This window comes from Diplotaxodon limnothrissa, linkage group LG15, assembly GCF_057381915.1.
Source record: "Diplotaxodon limnothrissa isolate DT_005_m linkage group LG15, D_limnothrissa_male_GT1.1, whole genome shotgun sequence".
Classification (NCBI taxonomy): domain Eukaryota; kingdom Metazoa; phylum Chordata; class Actinopteri; order Cichliformes; family Cichlidae; genus Diplotaxodon; species Diplotaxodon limnothrissa.
The window spans coordinates 24,819,502-24,838,801 of record NC_140610.1 but is presented as its reverse complement, the minus strand read 5'-3'; the positions used below and the strand labels follow the sequence as shown (position 1 = coordinate 24,838,801).

The window sequence follows — 19,300 nt, the reverse complement described above, 5'->3', positions numbered from 1 at the left end:
GGCAAGACCCCAGGTGCAGGCTGTGTAAAGATGCCCCAGAGACAATCCAGCACATAACAGCAGGGTGCAAGATGCTAGCAGGCAAGGCATACATGGAACGCCATAACCAAGTGGCCGGCATAGTGTACAGGAACATCTGTGCCGAGTATAACCTGGAAGTCCCGAGGTCAAAATGGGAGATGCCCCCAAGGGTGGTGGAGAATGACCGAGCTAAGATCCTGTGGGACTTCCAGATACAGACGGACAAAATGGTGGTGGCTAACCAACCGGACATAGTGGTGGTAGATAAACAGAAGAAGACGGCCGTAGTGATCGATGTAGCGGTTCCGAATGACAGCAATATCAGGAAGAAGGAACACGAGAAGCTGGAGAAATACCAAGGGCTCAGAGAAGAGCTCGAGAGGATGTGGAGGGTGAAGGTAACGGTGGTCCCCGTGGTAATCGGAGCACTAGGTGCGGTGACTCCCAAGCTAGGCGAGTGGCTCCAGCAGATCCCGGGAACAACATCGGAGATCTCTGTCCAGAAGAGCGCAGTCCTGGGAACAGCTAAGATACTGCGCAGGACCCTCAAGCTCCCAGGCCTCTGGTAGAGGACCCGAGCTTGAAGGATAAACCGCCCGCAGGGGCGTGCTGGGTGTTTTTTTTATATATATATATATATATGCTTTTCGCTGCTGTTTGTTCTCTCACAGCCCTCACCTGAGGTTCAACAGCCTGACCCTCATTTCAACACACGGTTTCCCCGGCGACTACAACCGCAAGGACGCTGGATTTCTGTCCACAAGGTGAGTGAACAGAACAACATGCACATGAAAATGGAAAACCTTGTTGTGCCATCTCGCATTCCCAAACATGTTGGATATATATCGACATACCATCAGACAGCTGGAAAAGCACCAGAGTGTGTGATTATTTTAAGTGTAATTAAACTCAGTTAAAAACAGTGTTTTAGAAGGAAAAATGTAAACGCAACATGACATTATTATTATTTCAGAATATTATGAAAGAAACTTTAAAAGCAATGTTATTTGCCACTATGTGAGGCAACCTCTTTCACATTAATGAATCAGACACATTTGCAGATTCTTGTACACGTTTCCAAGTTTCAAGTTTTATTGTCATGTACAGATAAACACTGTAGCCACATTTATCCATAATGAAATTCTTTGGCTCGTGCTCCTCAGCTTTACATGAGCATATAGAGAGTGTGCAGTTATATTGAGAAGAAAATAACAGAAAATAGCAGTGGTAGTAATAAAATAATAATAATAATAACAATAACAATAACAATAATAATAATAATAACAATAAAAAGGAGAGGTAAAAAGTATTAAATATTAGAGAATTTAGTTGGTATTTACATTTAAGACAAGTTGGTATTTACAAGTTTGTGCAAGAGTATCTGCAGGTTGTACAAAGTTGTGCAGTGAGCATTTAAGTAGCATTTGTTGAAGTGACAGTGTGCAGAGTCCTGTTATTGTAGTGAGTGTGTAGTGTTGTGTATGGAATGTCAGCAGTTCAAAAGTCTGATGGCTTGTGGGTAAAAACTGTCCCTGTGTCTGGTAGTGTGGGTCTGGATGCTCCTGAACCGCCTGCCGGACGGCAGGAGTGTGAAAGGTCTGTGTCTGGGGTGGCTGGGATCAGAGAGGATCCGCTGTGTCTTCCTCATGCAGCACTGTCTGTAGAGATTCGGCATGGCTGGCAGTTCAGTCCTGATGATGCGCTGTGCTGATCTCACCACCCTCTGCAGAGCTTTGTGGTCCAGACCATTACAGCTGCCACACCAAGTGGTGATGCAGCCAGTCAGAATACTTTCAGTGGTGATTTTCAACCGTGATTTCCACAAACATTAAGAACATTTGTACACATTTCTTTTTAAATTGAGCCGAATTCTGTGCCAGAGACCGGCCAACAAATGATGACAGACACTGACATTGTCAGTGCATATTAGAAATACAGATTTCTAACTGAAAGTGCATCATCATCATTGTGGAGGCTTGTATTAGAAAATTAGCATCAATATAATTCTATTAGTTTAAGTTTCTTCTTCTCATCTTCATGCAGTCATGCCTACAGCAGCAGAGACTTGGCCCAGATCCCAGTGCGTTCCTTCATCAGAGTGGTGACGGGGAAGTTGGTGGGCATCAGAAGGAAGTCCAAATACGTCCTCTTGTCCAGTGGGGAGAAGGTGCCCTACGACCACCTCATCCTCTGTACTGGCCTGCAGTATCGGGTGAGATGATTGGTTCTTTTAATGTGAGTTGTAAAAAGTCTTTCCTCTGACAGCAGAGCTGTTGCTGCAGTGTGAACTGGGTGAAAAATATTTCCGACTTATGTGTGCTGTTTGGTTAGAGAAAATAGCAGAAAACATCTCATTACAATGCAGTCACATCCACCTGCACCGCCCCCACTACACACACACTAATAACCATGAATCAGAATGATCAACTTTTTTTATAAATTCAACAAAAATTGAAGCATGAGCTGTAGAGAAGTGTTTTTAATCATAAAACAGTTGTATTTCCCTGCATTAGATAGCAGAGGTGTCCCTAATAAAGTGCTCAATGAGTGTTTTCAGTAGGTTTTTTTTTTTTTGCTTAAGCATCAACAGGATTCACAGACTACACTCGAGCCATACCTGAGTTACAAAAAACAACAACATAATATGACATCCTTGTGTCGCCGATGTTCCTTTGGCATTATAATTTAGTTCTAACTTTAAGAGGAGAAAAAAAGCTATTTATAGCTCTTTAAAGCTGACACAGAGGACACAGCTGCAGCACTTAGACAGGTGAAATAACAACAAAATGTTTGTTTCTGACCTGAGGCTAAGAAATGGGCAGGAAAAGACAGGAATTAAAATCATAGACAACACACAAGAAAAAGCCAACTGTCAAAGTAAAACAGGAAACATACAAAAGACAGAATAAACAGGGACTGTGTCTATATGTCAGGTTGGGTATCAGACGCCACGTCTCTGGGGACATCTCAGGCCCTCCAAGGTTTGGAGGCCTATCTCCACCCACCACCACTTCCCCTGCCAGTGGCGGACTCCCTCAGGTGTCGGTGCGTTGGTGGTTCTTTGTGCCTGGGGGTGGGCGTCCGGGTACACACCGGCTCACTCCTTGGCGGCCGCTTATCGGGGCCTGGAGCCTGGGGCTCGCTCGGGCCACTTCGGAGGTGGGGTGCCCCGGCCTCTCGGCCTGGGGCTCGGTCACTCAGGCACAGCTGGCTGCCGGCGGAGCTCACGGGTGCGTCACTGCAACTCCCCCTGGCTTCTGCTCCGCGGCTGCTGAGTGAGCCCTCATCTGGGACTCTCCTCAGCTCTTACTGGGACAGTGGCGCGGCTGCCCCTCTGTTGGTCTTCCTTGGTCTCTTGTGTTCTGGGGGCCTCTGGATGTCTGGAGTTTTGATCTCCTCCATACCTGCTTCACGCCCTGGAGGACGGGGCTGTGGCCCCCCCACACTCCCTAGCAGATCGTTACATGGAGAAACCTTTGGAATGCAAGCATGCTGATCCACACAGGTATGCACACAGGTGTACACACGGGTGTTCACAGATGCGAACTACAGCTTTCTTGGCTGCTGCCTCAAAGCACATTGTGCGCTGTCTATCTTGCGTGCTGCACAATATCGCTTATTACTTAGTATCTACTGATATCTACTGCTAGCTAGTTTATTGTGATGGTGCCGTTTTTTTTATTATGTTGCTCTTTGTTGTTTGCTTTCTCTTCTGTTTTTTTTCTCCATACAGGTGACCCAGGTGTTTTGTTTTTTTTGTTTGTTTGTTTTTTTTTTCTTCCCCCCCTTCTCACCGTCTCTTCTCCCCTTTGGTTTTCTTTCTCTCCCTCTCTTTCTTTCATTCTTTCTCCCTGTCCTATCCCCCAGTCATGTCTGTCCCATTTGTAGCAACTGAAAATAAAATAAATTCATAATTATAATAAAGGTCAATCAAATGGACCAATATGGCAAGGCCATGATGATCCACTTGGTAAAATAAATCCGCTTGGCATCTTTCTTGGCCTTAAGACAACAATTCTGATGGCTAAAGATCCAAACGGGACACAAAAAACCCCCCAAAAAAACAAAAAAAAAAAACAGAATAAACAGGGAAAGTTTAACCGAGAAGGCACATACATGAGAGAGGAGAGAGAACAGACTGGGGAGATTAATACAACAATGGAATGAAAAACAGGGACCAGAACTCAATAATTTCATTTGAAGCTCACAAAAAATAAAAAACATTGTCAGCATGAGAATAAAATCAAAACAGTGATCCAAATCAATAAATATAAAAGAACCAAAGCTTACGAACATCCCCACACCCTCGGACCACGACAGCAGGTCTGTCACACTGTCTTGTTATATGATTTTTGTCCATGCTGAAGGACACTTTGTACATAATGGTGACGCACAGCATTCCTTTCATGATGTCTCCTTTTAACTGTTTGATATTGCATGACTGAAATGTAAGAAGTTAAAGAAATGAATTTAATTTGTTTTGTGTGTGTGTGTGTGTGTGTGTGTGTGTGTGTAGGTACCGTGTCCCACTGGTGTAGATGTGAGCCAGCCTGTCACAAACAGCCAGCTGCACTCCACTCACAGCAGATACACTGGGCCCGTGCCCTCCAACCTCTTCACCCTCAACGACCTCCACGACTGCATGGCTGCTCGCCGCTGGCTCTGTGCCAACTTTTTGGAGCTGGAGGGTAAATGGAAAGCCTCGCCTACACACACACACACACACACACACACACACACACACACACACACACACACACAGAGAGAACACCTAAAATTAATCTGTAGTAGTATGTCATTACTCAGCCAGTCGCTGCTGAAGTGCCCCGGTATAATTAGCAGCTAATTAGCTGCAGAGAAATCTTTCATCTCCGTGAATCAGGTCGGCCTCTTCCATCCATTTTCCATTATCATATCACTTTCTGAGAGCCGGGCTTTTCAGAGCAGGGAAAATGCACAGTGTCATTAAGCAAAATTAATCTGCTCTCTGAAGGAATTGTGCAGTGATCTAGAGTGAGGCTTTTATACATACTAATTAGCTGATTCCAGTCATAAAGGAAAACCATTAATACATGCAAATTGCAGAGACAGACCTTTGCAGATACCTTGTTTATTTCCATATTTTAATAATAACAACAGAAGGAAAACAAAGAGTGTATGTAAATCTCAGCCTTCGAGTGTAGGGAAGTTTCTCTGATTTGCCACAAATCCAACAAAAATAGAAAAAACAAAAACATTACAGTTGATCTTTAAACATTTTATTACCCTGCTCCAGCAATGTTCATGCAAGTATCATTTTTAATATAACATGCTCTGTTCATTTCCACCAACACAGAGATTATTAGCACTTCACAAAGATGTCAGCAGGGACAGTTGTTTATATAACTAATGTGTCCTGCATGGACATGACAATTAATATTTACGAAATGAGCATGTGCAGCTGTAAGCTATTAAATATAATGTTTCCTCTGTTTCCAAGTAACAAAACAACATATGATGAATTCATGAAGCCATATGAACATGTGCAATGACAGAAATCCTAAAGCTGACATGCTAACTGAACGTATTAGTGTGTTCACAAAATTAGGAAAAACACATCCAATGAGAAGGAAAGACTGCATTTAACGGGATCTATTTTTTGTGCATACTAATCGATGTTTTAGGAATGAGGGTCTGTTTACAGTGTGTTTTGTGTTGTTTTGTGTTTTTTCTCAGAAGCAGGGAAAGTTTTAATTTTTTAAAAATGTTTATGGTCACCGAGAGTTGAAAATTTTTGACCTTCTGGGAAAACCCAGCTGTCCAATCACAGTTTAGGAGGGGCAAGACAAAAACTATACTGTCCAACCATTGACTGCTAAGCAACAATGGAGGAGACGTTAGTACTGCCTGTAGCAAAATTAAATCCCCAAACTACCAGAGTAATTATACGGAAGATCATGATTAAAGTGGCATTTTGTTTCCCTGTGGGTGTAACAGTTAAGCAGCAGTCAGGTGGAGTGGAGTTCATGCAACACTTTACTTTTGTGGATATCGTGTATCATAGCAACCAAAGGAGCTCAGCTAATAAAACACTCCCAACCACTCCTAGCTGCATTTTGTTTGTGTATTTGTGTGAGATGGTCAGAGTATGTGGTAGTTTTCCAAAACAAACTACTGTGTTGTGTAAGCTCTTTACCGTCAATAGCAATGATATTTGTAGCATGTGATCATGGCTTATATAAATCTAACTCATCTTACCGCAGCTCTCATTCAGTACCATGGACAGAGGCCATGAACAGCAGCCCGTGAAAGCCTTCAACTCCTCCTGTGCTGATAAAACTAGACAAGAAAGGCATTTCTGAACTTGCCTCAGATTATACTAAAAGCAGATTAAATGTAGCAACTTCAATTCAGTTTTAATTATATTGCAATATAATAATATGAATATATATAAATATATAAATATAATCACAAAAACAGTCACCTTGAGGCACTTTATATTGTTAGATAAAGATTCAACAGTAATACAAAGATAACCCCAGCAATCTGATTCTTTATTTAACAGGAAGCCAATGAAGAGAAACCAATATAGAGAAGAGAAATATGCATTCTAGTCCCTGTCAGTACTCTTGCTGCAGCATTTTTGATTAACTGAAGGCTTTTCAGGGAGTTTTTAGGACATCCTGATAATAATGAATTACAGTAGTCCGAGCTAGAAGTAATTAATGTATGAACTAGTCTTTCAGCGTGACTCTGAGACAGGCTATTTCTAATTTTAGAGATATTATACAAATGGAAGAAAGCAGTCCTACATATGTGTTTAATATGTGCATTGAAGGACATATCCTGGTCAAAATGACTCCAAGATTCCTCACAGTGTTACTGGAGGCCAAGGTAATGCCATCTAGATTAAGTGTCTGGTAAGACACTAAGATTTTATAGGGCCAAGTACAATAACCTCAGTTTTATCTGAATTTAAAATCAGAAAATGTATAGCAGTGGTTCCAAAACTTTGCTAGACCCCCTTTGTTTTACAAGAAAAATGTCCCCCCTAAATTACAGGTGTAATAAAATAAACTACTAGCTGTTTTGCGCTACGTCCACACCTGCACGGGTATTGATGTCATGGTCCTGGGCCGTGTTGGCCCAGTATTCTTAGTTCTCTTGTATTTTTGTATTCAGTTCCCTGTTTAGGTTCTGCTTCCTGAGTTGCCCTGTTATGTTGTTCCCTGTGTGCTTTCCCTTTGTGACTCTCACCCCCTGTGTGCCCCTCTATGTATTCATGAGCCCTTGTCCCCTTTCGTGTTTTATTCCATGTTTTCCCCAGCCTGTTATGTCTGTGTTCTCCCCGTGCTCTCTCCTCCTGTCTGAACCTCTGTGTACTTCCTGTTTGACTCTGCCCGTCTCCCGTCAGTGTTATGTTCACCCCGCCCTGTCTCGTTATGGTTATCTGTGTCAGCTGTGTTCCCCGTGTGTTCCCACTTTCCTCGTTAACCCTCTGTGTATTTCTGTCTGCGTCTTCCTCTGTTCGGCGTCGCGTTCTCCCTCATGTTGTGTGTTACTCTCCCCGTGGTTCCTGGTACATCTCATGTTTAGTTTTTCCAGTTTAGTTCAGTACTGTTTTGTGTTTCACCTTTAAGCCAGCATTAAAACTGTGATCTTTAAGTTTATCCCCGTGTCTGTGAGTCTGCATCTTGGGTCCTTCTCCTGCCTGCCACACAACGAATCATGACAATTTTTGAAAATGCAACTGTTTCGTCCACACGTAAACGGCTTTTCGAATCACCGAAAACGGAGATTTTTTGTGTTTACGTGTGGATGAGGAATACAGAGTTCGTCACGCAATGTTAAAGGTATGTGCCTTTTTTCACGTCACGCTGTGCGCCACGTTATTGTTTACATGAGATGAATTGCAGAATGGCAGATAGAGACACAATACTGTTAATCTGACTATCTGCAGGTTTTACACACTTACACACGTAGTTACTGTCTCTCCATTTAGAAAGGCAGAGGGAGGCTCACGGTGTGATTATTTTACTTGTAGTTGTTTTTCCCTGTAATAATATTCAACATTGCTATCAATACATTTTTCAAAAAATGCCTCTCTGTGCAAAATGGGTTTAAAAACATAAACAACTGTTGGATGCTGTTTGTCCGTGATTTGAACCGAGGGAACAAATCGTGGCAGGATCAGCCTGATATTATTTGTATCCCGCTGTAACTTCACTGTATAAAGAGCTAACATCTCCAAAATGTCAGGAGTAGTTAGTCATTACAAGAAGTGTTTGTGAACTAAAAATCAAGAATGTGGGATACTATTTGTCCGTGATTTGGAGAGCCCGGTGCGTGCTCCCGATGCAGGGGAGACCTACCTCTGCACTTGCGCAGGTGACACCAAAGGGCAGATATGCTTCACCATATTTTCTAGTCTTTGGCTTAGAATGAAGTTGGTTTGAAAAAATAGTCAGCGATGCTTCATCTCCTGCTTTGTGTTTGTGTGGGAGCCCTGACAAAAACCCGTCAATGATGCTAGCAGTGTCCAAGCATTTTTTTTTTCCTTTTCATACCGCGCCCCCCCTGCAATGGCTCTGCGCCCCCCCCCCCCCCCCCCCCCCCCCCCCAGGGGGTGGGCCCCACACTTTGGGAAGGTCTGATGTATAGATAAAGTTGGGTGTCATCTGCATAGCAGTGAAAATGTATGCTATGTCTGCTGATGATATTGCCTAAGGGAAGCATGTATAATGTCAACAGAATTGGTCCTAGCACTGAACCCTGTGGAACTCATAATTAATCTTAGTGTGTGAAGAGGACTCTCCATTTACATGAACAAATTGGGATCAATAAGATAGATATACAAACCACTGCAGTGCAATACCTGTAATACCTACAGCATGCTATAATCGTTCTAATAGGATATTATGGTCAATAGTATCGAACGCTGCAAAGGTCTAGCAGGACAAGCAAAGATATGGGTCCACTGTCAGAGGCCATAAGAAGATTGTAACGTTGACTAAAGCTGTTTCTGTACTGTGATGAGCTCTGATCTTCTGCAGAGGAATGGCTTATTTAAAGAGTTTCAGTCAGGTTTCAGGTAGAGCTTTACAACTACTCTTTCAAGAGTAGACTGGCCTATAATTAGCTAAGACCGCTGGGTCAATGTGACCTTACTTTGGTTTAATAACAGAGAGAGATGATGGAAAAAAAAGCTACCCCAGATAACACACAGTAGCATTAGCTGTTTTTCTTCACAGTCCAGGTGCAGTTGAATAGCCTTTGGATGGTTCCTGACTGAGTGAAGTGACCCAGAGGTGTGGCAGCCACAATAAGAGCTGTTTGAATTCTGTTATTACTAAGGAAAGGTGCTTCTGTGCTTCCTTTATTACCTCCTGCAGCTGAACCATCTTTCATGACAGGAAAGGAGATAATAACATCCCATAATTCATACTGACGCATCATTCCACCGTTCACTGAAACCATCAACAAAACTGACAAGTCACACAGATCATGTAAATGTTAATTAACATTGTGTTTTTTATTTCACGCCATAACCTGCTGATAAGCTTTGATTTTTCAGCAATAGGCTGGTAAAGCCAGAGCTGAACGCAAAACATCACGCTTCTGTAATAAAATCTGATTTTATCGAGATGTAAGTCAAGATTATGACCAATATTTATTGATCAAAGTGCTTTTATGGTTTGCTGTAGTTCAGGTTTTTTGTATTTCCAGCCTTTTTTCACACATCAGGGCTGTTACTTGTTACTTTTGCTCCCTTTTTAAAAAAAATGTAACTTCTGTAATTAAATTATATTTTCACCGGTGACCTGCATGAAACAGGAACAAAAACTGTAAGAGTATTCAACTGAACATGATTTGGAAGGCATCGGTTAACTCGATGCCTTCTAAGGTTGTATTTCCATATCACATAATTCACTGGTCAGGTCCACTCTCTGAGAGGTCTTAGCTTAGTTTGAGTCCATCCACACAGTCACAGGCTCACTGGACAGCAGGCAGTTGTTTTGATCTGTTATTTATTTGTTACATTTGCAAAAACATATTTGCAAATTAAAGATAATCATATAAATGCCCCCCCCCCCCCCCCCCCCCCCCCAAAAAAAAATATTTTGTAAGCACATGTTCTCTCTTTTCAAAACAATTGTATTGTTATTTTAATGAAAGGATTTTTCACTGTTAGCTTAGTTTTAGTATAACTAGGAATACTCTGTTTACGTGATTCGCCATGAATTCACGCACATATAAAATTTCAGTTTGTGCTCTCTTTGTCTGTCGGACCTTTGGAATGAAGGTCCTGCGGTCGAGGTGCTGTCCATTACAAACAGCAAAGCACGAGGAGCTGAAGTACAAGGAAAACTCATTCAGATGCTCTCATTTGTCCTTGTGTATCTGTGGTTCAGAGTTCAGCAAGCCGAGGGCCTCTTGTAGAACAATGTGTAGCTTTTCCCTTCGTTTCCAAGGCCGTTTGTAAAACCTGAGCAGACTGAGCTATTGTCTGTAGACTGGAAAACATTGGTTTGAAAAAGAGAGATCATTTGTATTGTATCTTTGGACAATAACATCTGTTGTGCTCACAATCAGAAAAACATACAAGAGCTCCTATATGGAGAAAAATGCATGTAAATTCATTTTTTGTTTTCAGAAAGCTGTTACTGCAGTTTTTTGTTTGGATCTGAGTCCTCTCATGCATCACGTTTCATGTCTCTCATTAATGAAGGGACAGCGGCTGATTTTTCACCGATTTCAGAGTGGAAGGTAACAACTGTGCTCCACTATAAGCTCTCAATAAATGTTGCAGTAATATAAAACTTTGTAGGTAACGTTTTGCTGAGTGTGAATACAGCAGCTAGTGTGTGTTTTATGGATAGTTTCTTGCCTTTTAACAGTGAGGTCTGTCATGTCGTGAAGAGCAGCTTTTTATCGTTTAAACCATCGCTGAGACAGTTTAAGGACATAGAAAAACTTTTCCATATTTTTATAACCTCTCAGTTGTTTATCCCTGTTTGTTTTTAAAGCCTGCCGTAGATCTGCTCCACAATATGTTAACATCATATTCTCCCTCCAAGTCCAACCTCTTGCATAGAAATAGAAGTTGATCGGGCTTCTTCTGTTACTGTTATTGCCGTCTAAGTGAAGTCCACTTCATGCCCAAGTCCACTGTCAACATTTCAACAATGATTTTTGTTTTATTCTTTTATTTTTCTCTAATTCTGTGTTTGTTTATTTTGTTATTTTTATATTATCAGTTCATTATATTTCTCTTTTATGTGATTTTCATGATTTGGTCATCATCATGTTTTGTGTTTCTCTTACAGTCATTTGCACTGCCTTCTCTGTTGGTCCTTTTTGCACTTTGGATTGACTCACACAGTTTTCAATAAAAATACTGACCAATATTTTGGTGCTTTTACTGCATCATGTGAGTATTTGTGAAGTTGGTTATTTCCTCCTGTGTGCTACATGTGTTAAAAACATCCCGACCTGACTGTCTTGAAGCCGTCCAAAGTTCACGTAGGAAAACAGGCCAAGTACTCATATTTATGCAGGTGTATCATGCGGCTTAGTAACTTTAACCAGTAACTTTTAACCATTAACCACCTCACATAAACAATGAATGTTTATGTATGTTTTTTTAAGAGGAATTCTCTTTTCTGCCAAACTTGACATAGGAGTTTGTGAGTGAACTCTCACTATGAAACCTTTCCTTCTTTGCGTCTTCTCAGATAACGCCATCGTCTACGGAAACAACATCGACATCTACACCACCGTAGAGACTCTGCTGAGCCTCGGCATTCGTGGATCTCGTATCCATCTTGTCCTCTTGCCTCCTGTGCCAGGCGTCTCCAGCTTCTTGGACTCATCTGTAGAAAAAGCCGCGGCGATGGCCATGGAGAACGCCATGGTCCAGATCCACCGTAACTGTGTGCTGGCCCAGTTTAACAATGGCAAACAACCCGACACGCTCACATCGGCATCGTTTACCACTGATGCAGAGCCTCTCCATCTGCAGTGTGGAGTAAGTCAGAATTTCTGATGCTTTCAAAATCCACCGGATGCTTTCAGTGCTTATCCAGACGGGTTATTAATTCTTACAAAAAGAAATGATATCCAAACAATGGTGGGTTACTGGCCAAGGTGGCTGGTAGAGCTGGAAAAGCTTGAGCGGCTGAATTCTCCAGATTGTGGCTCTTGGTTGGATGTTAATTTCCCTCCTGGAAGCAAACTGTGTTTGTCAAGCACAAAATGATGTTGGTGTGTTTCCCATTTCCATGACTTCCATTGTCTCAGAAAGAAGATGATTCTGCTTCTGGGTTTGTGTTGAATTTTCTTGTTAAAATTCTGCTGTGTGCAAGGCCCTGTTGTCATTAGTCTGTGTGTATTTCACATGCTGTGGAAGACAGACACACAAGTATTTAGGAAAACAATGAATGCAAAACCCCAAAGTACCTATAAGTTTAATAAATGACAATTTTATTCCACCTCCAGAGTTTTGTTTTTTCAAAGAACATATTATGAGTTTGTTTTATCGTGGGTTTGTAATCGCAGCTTCATCATTCAGGCCTCTTGACTCTGAGCAGCTTGTGGACTTCAGGATGAATAATTATCTGTGTCAGTATTTAGTTTCCTGAAAGCCTCACCACTCGAGAGCCATCTTATATTTATCATCTTAATTTGGGAAGTTTAATTTCAAGCACAGACTGAATATGTTAAAAAAATGGGTGTGCTTCAAAGTGAAGCTGTGGCTTTTAACCTGCATTCTTTGTAGTGGCCAGCAGGGGTCGACTCCTCTGTTCTTACAAAGACTTGCCCCCAGTTTGTTCCCCGTCTGTAGCTCATATTTATCAGATATATATACATAAACGAAGAAAGGTAAAAACATCAGGTAGATGTTGGATCGTGTAAAGTGTGAATCCAATAAAGATTCCACCTCGAAACTCGATGGCTCTTTTTGTCCTTTCAGGTGTTCATCAACCTCTCCAATAAAGGAGTCGACTACGACGCTTTCAACAGCTTCAACAAGTCCTTCCTGGTATTTGATGGCAGGCTTGTCATAAACTCCAGCTTCAGAACCACCAATTCGTCCATTTGGGCTGCCGGGCCTCTCACCAAATTCTCCCGCCGTTACTACATAGATGAGTGGACACATGCCAACTTTAACTCCAAGGAAGTGGGCCAGGACCTGGCAGCCATGATGCTGCCCCTGTTTGATCCAACCGTGGAGCCTGCTGAGGCGCCTCCACCTGAAACAGATCGTCTGATACTGCTGTACAAGCAGGCCAAGATTCAAGGTCTGATTAGAACCAAGGTTTAGTTTTGATTGATGGATAATTTCAGAAAGCAGTAGCTTTAGCCTTAGCTTTAGCTTAACCCTCTCAAGGCAGGCTTTGCAGATTTGCAACAGTTAAAAGCTAACAACCTGATTACCCCACATACATATTTTATAAGTTTTTTTACTCAGAAGTACCACTGCAGGTATTCTTTTGTGCATTAGCAACAAAAACTTAATATGAGCCTGAGAGGGTTAAGGGAATTGCCTTAAAGGCAGAATAATTTTGGAGGATTATTTTCAGCCATGAAACATGCAAAGGTGAGTAAAAGTAAAAATATGGGGCTGAAAATAATCAGAATGGATCAAATTAGTCTTGAATTGAGAAGAGTTAACAACAGCAAAAGATTTATTTCAATCTGCAGTAATAATAATAATGTATACTTTTTTGACCCCCGTGGCAAAATTACTCTCTCTGAATTTGACCCATTCACCCAATGGGGAGCCAATAAGCAGGCGCACCGGGGATCGGTGTGTAGGGACGGTACCTTGCTCAGGGGTACCTCAGGGTAACCGTTCTGTGGATTCGAACCCCCGATCTTCCGATCACTCCACATACTGAGCTATCCCTGCCCCCTCCAAAGTTTAGTATCTTGGCCAAGGATATTTGGCATGTAGACTAGTGAGAAGCCAGGAATCGAGCCATCAACCTTCCGATCAGTAGCTGACCTGCTCTACCTGCCTGAGCTACAGCCAGTAACTCATATTTTTTGGTGGACTTCTGATCAGGGACCTTCCACACAGTGGAGGATGGAAGCCCAAGGGAGTCATATATATATATATATATATATATATATATATATATATATATATATATACTTTTCAAAGACTTTCATCGGTAACACGTCCCTTGACGATGTGACGTTAAAATTCTCACTTTTGTGGTTTCGTTTATTGGTTCCCAACAGGAGCCAGCTCTGCCGGTCTGACCCTGTTTATTTATTATGGAAATGAATCTTCTTGGGAAACTACAACTGAACTGGTTTCTCAGTGGGCCCAGAAGAGCTGACCCATCTTAAAATTCCTTCACATTCATGGGCAGATCTCAGCTTTGCATATACTTTCAGGGTTTGTCGCTTCAGCTCGACGTTCTCCTCGCTGTCCTTCCTCCTGTCCACGCCTGTTGTCGCCTGCTTTTATCTGAGAGAATTCGTACCGCCAGAATGTTTTTCATTATGTGTTTGTGAAACATTTTCCAATCTTTCACCCACCCACCCAGCGCCGATGTTATTGTGGCGGACACTCGAATTATAGCTGCCGTGACAATGCCGCATTGTGCCGCAGCGCATTCACCGAGCGACCAAGGCCACTCGGCGGGTTACATAAACACGACAGCCTCTCTGCTTCGCCCTCCTCAGAGAGATGAAACACACGTGAACTTTTCAAAGGGATCTCAGCGTTCAGGGAGAGCACAGACGCCATATCAGCGGCTGTTATCTGAGTTCATTGTCTCAGTTGTGTTTTCCTCAGTGGGTGGATGCTAACAGTGAAATGCCTGTTATGATGTTTTTGCTGCTGTCCAATTTTCGAAGCCACAGAATTTTTCAGCACTGAAGCGAATCTTACTGAGATATCTCCCGCTGATAAGACCACAGGCTTTTCACTGCAGTGTTTTCTAAGTGTTGGTTTGTTAGATTATAAATAATATTTATCCCGCAAACAATTTTCTGATTAAATGCTCGTATTATAAAATGTGCATCAGAAGTTCTCTGAGGTAAAGCTGAGGTATTGTGAGTACTTTATACTGTTATAACAGCTTGGTAATACTCATGGAATAACGGGGTAATAAATAAATATCTGGAAATATCTTAACGTGTGTCATGTGTTTTGCTCTCTCCTCAGGTGGTAAGCTTCCTGGAGGATATCACTACCTGCATGTGACCAAACCATCTCCAACAGACCTGACAGGCCCTAAAGTTAAGCAGGTAAGCACTCACTGCCCAGGAGTTCAATCTCTGGGTGTTTCATGTCAAACATGTAACCTGGGAATGATTATATTTATTAAGAAATTTAATTCCTGATTAACACAACATGTTCTGATGTTATTTCAACTTAAAACCGAAAAGCAAAATGAAACAAGAAAGCAACAGGTTTCTTCCTGTTAAATGGGGGCGACTATTTTTGTAATTTGGCGCTATATAAATAAAATTGAATTGAATTGTGGTATTGAATACAACACACTTTTTTCTTTTTTTATTGATTAAAAATTAATGTGGCCGTTAATCGACTTTTGTTTTTCAGATTATTAATCATCTTCTAGTGTTTTTAGTTGATATTATTTTTAATTGACTATTCAAGTATTTTGATTTGCTTTTGAAGATTTGCATTATAACTTGGAACCAGAGATCAGTGCTCGTGTTCCTCCATCCAAAGTTACAGGACAGAGCAATTGTGACGGGACAGCCGGAGAGAGGCGACTACTTCTGCTTGCATCTTGACTGCTATGAGCTTGTGGAGACGCTCACCTGCTTGTCCCTGAAGCCTCTCCCCGTCTCCAATTACCTGAGTCTCTACATGAAACATCAGCAGCTGCTGGGCCAGCTGCTGAGCTGCTACCAGCAGGGCCTGATCCCTGATCTGTACAGGTGGGACAAACACTGACAAATACTGTTTTACTGAACATCTGCCCATATTATTTGTATACACGCTAGCATGAAATATATATTGAATAAGTAAAAGCATAGCAGGTCAGTTTTAATTGAATTTATATAAAAACAAACCCCCAAATCATTTTTCACCAGGATTTGTGCACCTCCCCCAAAAATCTACACTTATGTATACACACACACACACACACACACACACACACACACACACACACACACACACACACACACACACTAAACTAAATCACAACCTCCCTGGGTGGTCTGGCAAAACAGAAAGTCATATTATGTCATTTTAAGATTCTATTAAAATGGCTAAAAAGGCCCCAACAGAACCAACACCAGAGGTGTTTTACATCAGGCAGTAAACGCATACCCAATTTCTACTGGAAACCTAGACTGACTCGTGTTTGGAGCCAGCCTCTAGTGGTCATTAGAGGAACTGCAGTTTTCTGTATTTTCATTTTCAGCCCTCAGGTTTGAAGCCTGTTTAACCTTTCAAAACTTCATTTCTTTTCCTGCTTACACGTGAAACTTTGTTAGTTTGAAGTTCTTTTTGCAGCTTTAGTAATACTGTGGTAACAGCAAGGCTGCTGGGATTATCTACATGACAGCAGGTGGAGGTCAAACCAAAAGCGAGAGCTCTTCGAGTATTTGTTATCTTTAAGTGAAGAAGAAATATTTCCTCCTCCAAACAAACACCACTATCCTCGAAGGTCATTTACATTCTGCTGCCGATGTCTTTTAGCAAACCACGGTTGTTCTTTAACTCTCATGCTTATACTTTTTAAGTATAGTGCATAAACATATTCGAGGGAGCATAATCAGTCACTCGCACTGTAAAAACAAATCCTCACAAGGACAAAAATAAAAATCCGATCTTTTGTCCAATGTTTTTGCTCGAGTCTTTGTCAGGACTGATGCAGCAGCAGGCGAATAAACGGCAAAACATCCCACACTCTGATTAGACTGGCAGAAATGAGCAGTTTGGTGAAGAACCCGATGTCTGGTTTCAGTATGTCGTCAAGAGAATAATAAAGCAGCTTCGGCAGATTGGTGTTTCCTACATGGTTATTGTGTTTTTTATACAGCATTTCTGTTATTTTGTCCAGCCCTCTGCAGGAGTATAATTTCAGGTATGCATGTAAGTGACTGCAGAAGAACTCACGCTGCTGTTTTTCACTTTTTGATGTGTGATTTTTGGCACTGAAACGAGGCAGACGGCAGGTGGACAGCTGTGTAAAAACAGATGTTTTCATAACTGAGTTCTGCACAGAAACAAGCCGCTTTGACGTCATGTAACCGCTGACCGATCACTTCAACACACGAGGAAGATTCGGGCCTCCGCTGCCTTTGTCCTCTCACTTTGTGTGTGTGTGTGTGTTTGTTGGCATGACTATCCAGTGAGTAGGTATTTGTCAAGCAGTGGGTGACCTGCTTCTGAGGTTTCAACACAAATGACCCCCAGACATGGAGGGCTATTGTCCCCCCACCACCACCACCTCCTAATCTGTTTATGCAGCTCCCCAATCTGTCTTTGTGGTCGGTCCAGGACGAGACAAAGCTGGAGCCTCGCAACCACAGAGGCCGATTCCCCATCATGCTGCTCAGTCAGCTGACTCGTAAAGTCATTGTGGAGGCTGACGGAGCATCAGGAGCCGTTAAGATAATTGATTGACCGTGTGGCGGCTGAGGCTTATTCAGCCGACACACTTAGGGAAGCTTCTGGAAGTGTGCGTGTGTGTGTTTTTATTTCAAAGCTTCACTGAGCTTTTATGTAAACAGTCGGTTCACACAAAGAAAGTTTCCAGTGGTGGAAATTAACCTCTACATTATATAGATGCAGGGCAATGGAATCAGATTCTGATTTAAGCTTCTGACATAATCTAGATTTGAAACAGTTGTTATTGTCAATGTTATAACTCGGGTGCACCCTTTTCCCTTAAAACCTCTGGTTGTTGGTGCTGAACCGAAGCACTGATGTAAAGGTTTTCTCTCCAGTTTCTTCACACAGAGCAGCTGTTTGGCCGTTTTCCACGACAGATTCTCCGATTTAGAGCAGGAGCTTCAGCAGACCCTCAAACTCAAGGTTGGTGCTCCACTTCTCATCTCCTACATCACACTTATGCCCCTCTGAGGGTTAAACTGTATTGGTTACGATGCACGGTTAAATCTTTGCACGTGGCCTTTGTGAAGGTGAAGAATTTTGAGACTGAGGCAGGAACTTCCACGTCCTGCTGCCCTGCCGGCTGAAATCAGATTGTTATTGCTGTCCATGTGAAACAGTCGTTCATGTTTTCCTGCAAATTTCCAGACTGAAGCATGTTTTAAACTTCTTAAAAGTTCTGTGTGGTAACATCAGGGATGTTTTCTCTATTGAGACGTTCATCCAGTGTTTTGGTCAGAGCTCGGGTGAGTCTTTCTTTCTTTTGTCTGAATAAAATCATTAAGATCTGCTCTTCAGTCACTCCTGATCATCCAGCAGTCAGAGCGAGCTTGTGCCTTTGCTGTTGTTACACTGAAACCCCGGAAAGACATCCCAGATGTCCTCAGACAGATTGTAGTGTCTTTTTTAGGAACCTGTTTATTTTATTTTAGTGTAAAATACTTTGATTTTAAATGTGCTGTAGAAGTAAAATTTAGTGAATGAAGCATTAAGTACTCGGTTGGATGGAGTCAGTTACATGTCTCCTCACATCAGTTCTCCACAGCGATCACACCTTCAGCGCGAGCTTAGAGTTCTCCGGCACACTTTGAGTCGGGCACCGATCAGAACCTGCTGGTCTGTGGAAAAAAAGAAGCTCTCTCAGTGCAGTGCTGAGATTTTACTCTCCACCTGTGTGTCTCTGCAGGACCTCTGCCCTCCAGACCAATTGAAAGACGAGGACAGTCGAGCGGCTCTGAGGAGCAGTGCTGTGAAGTATCTGAGTTACAACCGAAACCTGCTGCCCATGTTCGCCTGCCCGGGCCAGCTCTGACCTCACGCCTGTTAAAATACTAAAACAAATCAGACTCTGTTTGAGGTGTGGTAACTGGTTTATATTGTGTATGTGTCACTGGATACCTCCAATCATTTGAGCTGGCTCAGGAACGCTGTGGAGACACTGTGTCTGCTATGTGTAAATATATTATTATATCAGATCTTTAGAGTCCTGGAGAAATTTTTAAAATCAGCAGCTCAGCACAAAAACACAGTCAGGAGTCACATGACATTTTTTAGTCCTGTTATGTTCAGAGAAAGCAAACAGACAGTCAGCGTCTCCAAACTGGATTACTCACACCAAAACACTGATTAACACTACTGATTTGTTTTCCATCAAATGGTTAAAAAATATGTGTTTTCTTAGATTGCTTC

General features: G+C 42.1%; 1 protein-coding gene across 1 annotated transcript in view; it reads left to right on the top strand.

Annotated features, from left to right (window-relative positions):
- Window positions 1-18,923, top strand: part of cfap61 (cilia and flagella associated protein 61) — a 46,147-nt gene extending 27,224 nt beyond the window's left edge. The window contains exons 16-24 of the mRNA XM_085373146.1: window positions 693-785; window positions 2,065-2,233; window positions 4,538-4,709; window positions 11,736-12,028; window positions 12,974-13,301; window positions 15,182-15,264; window positions 15,659-15,924; window positions 17,947-18,034; window positions 18,798-18,923. Of these exons, the coding sequence (XP_085229272.1) occupies window positions 693-785; window positions 2,065-2,233; window positions 4,538-4,709; window positions 11,736-12,028; window positions 12,974-13,301; window positions 15,182-15,264; window positions 15,659-15,924; window positions 17,947-18,034; window positions 18,798-18,923 (1,618 nt within the window). The remainder of the gene's footprint in view (window positions 1-692; window positions 786-2,064; window positions 2,234-4,537; window positions 4,710-11,735; window positions 12,029-12,973; window positions 13,302-15,181; window positions 15,265-15,658; window positions 15,925-17,946; window positions 18,035-18,797) is intronic.
- The last annotated feature ends 377 nt before the right edge of the window (window positions 18,924-19,300 follow it).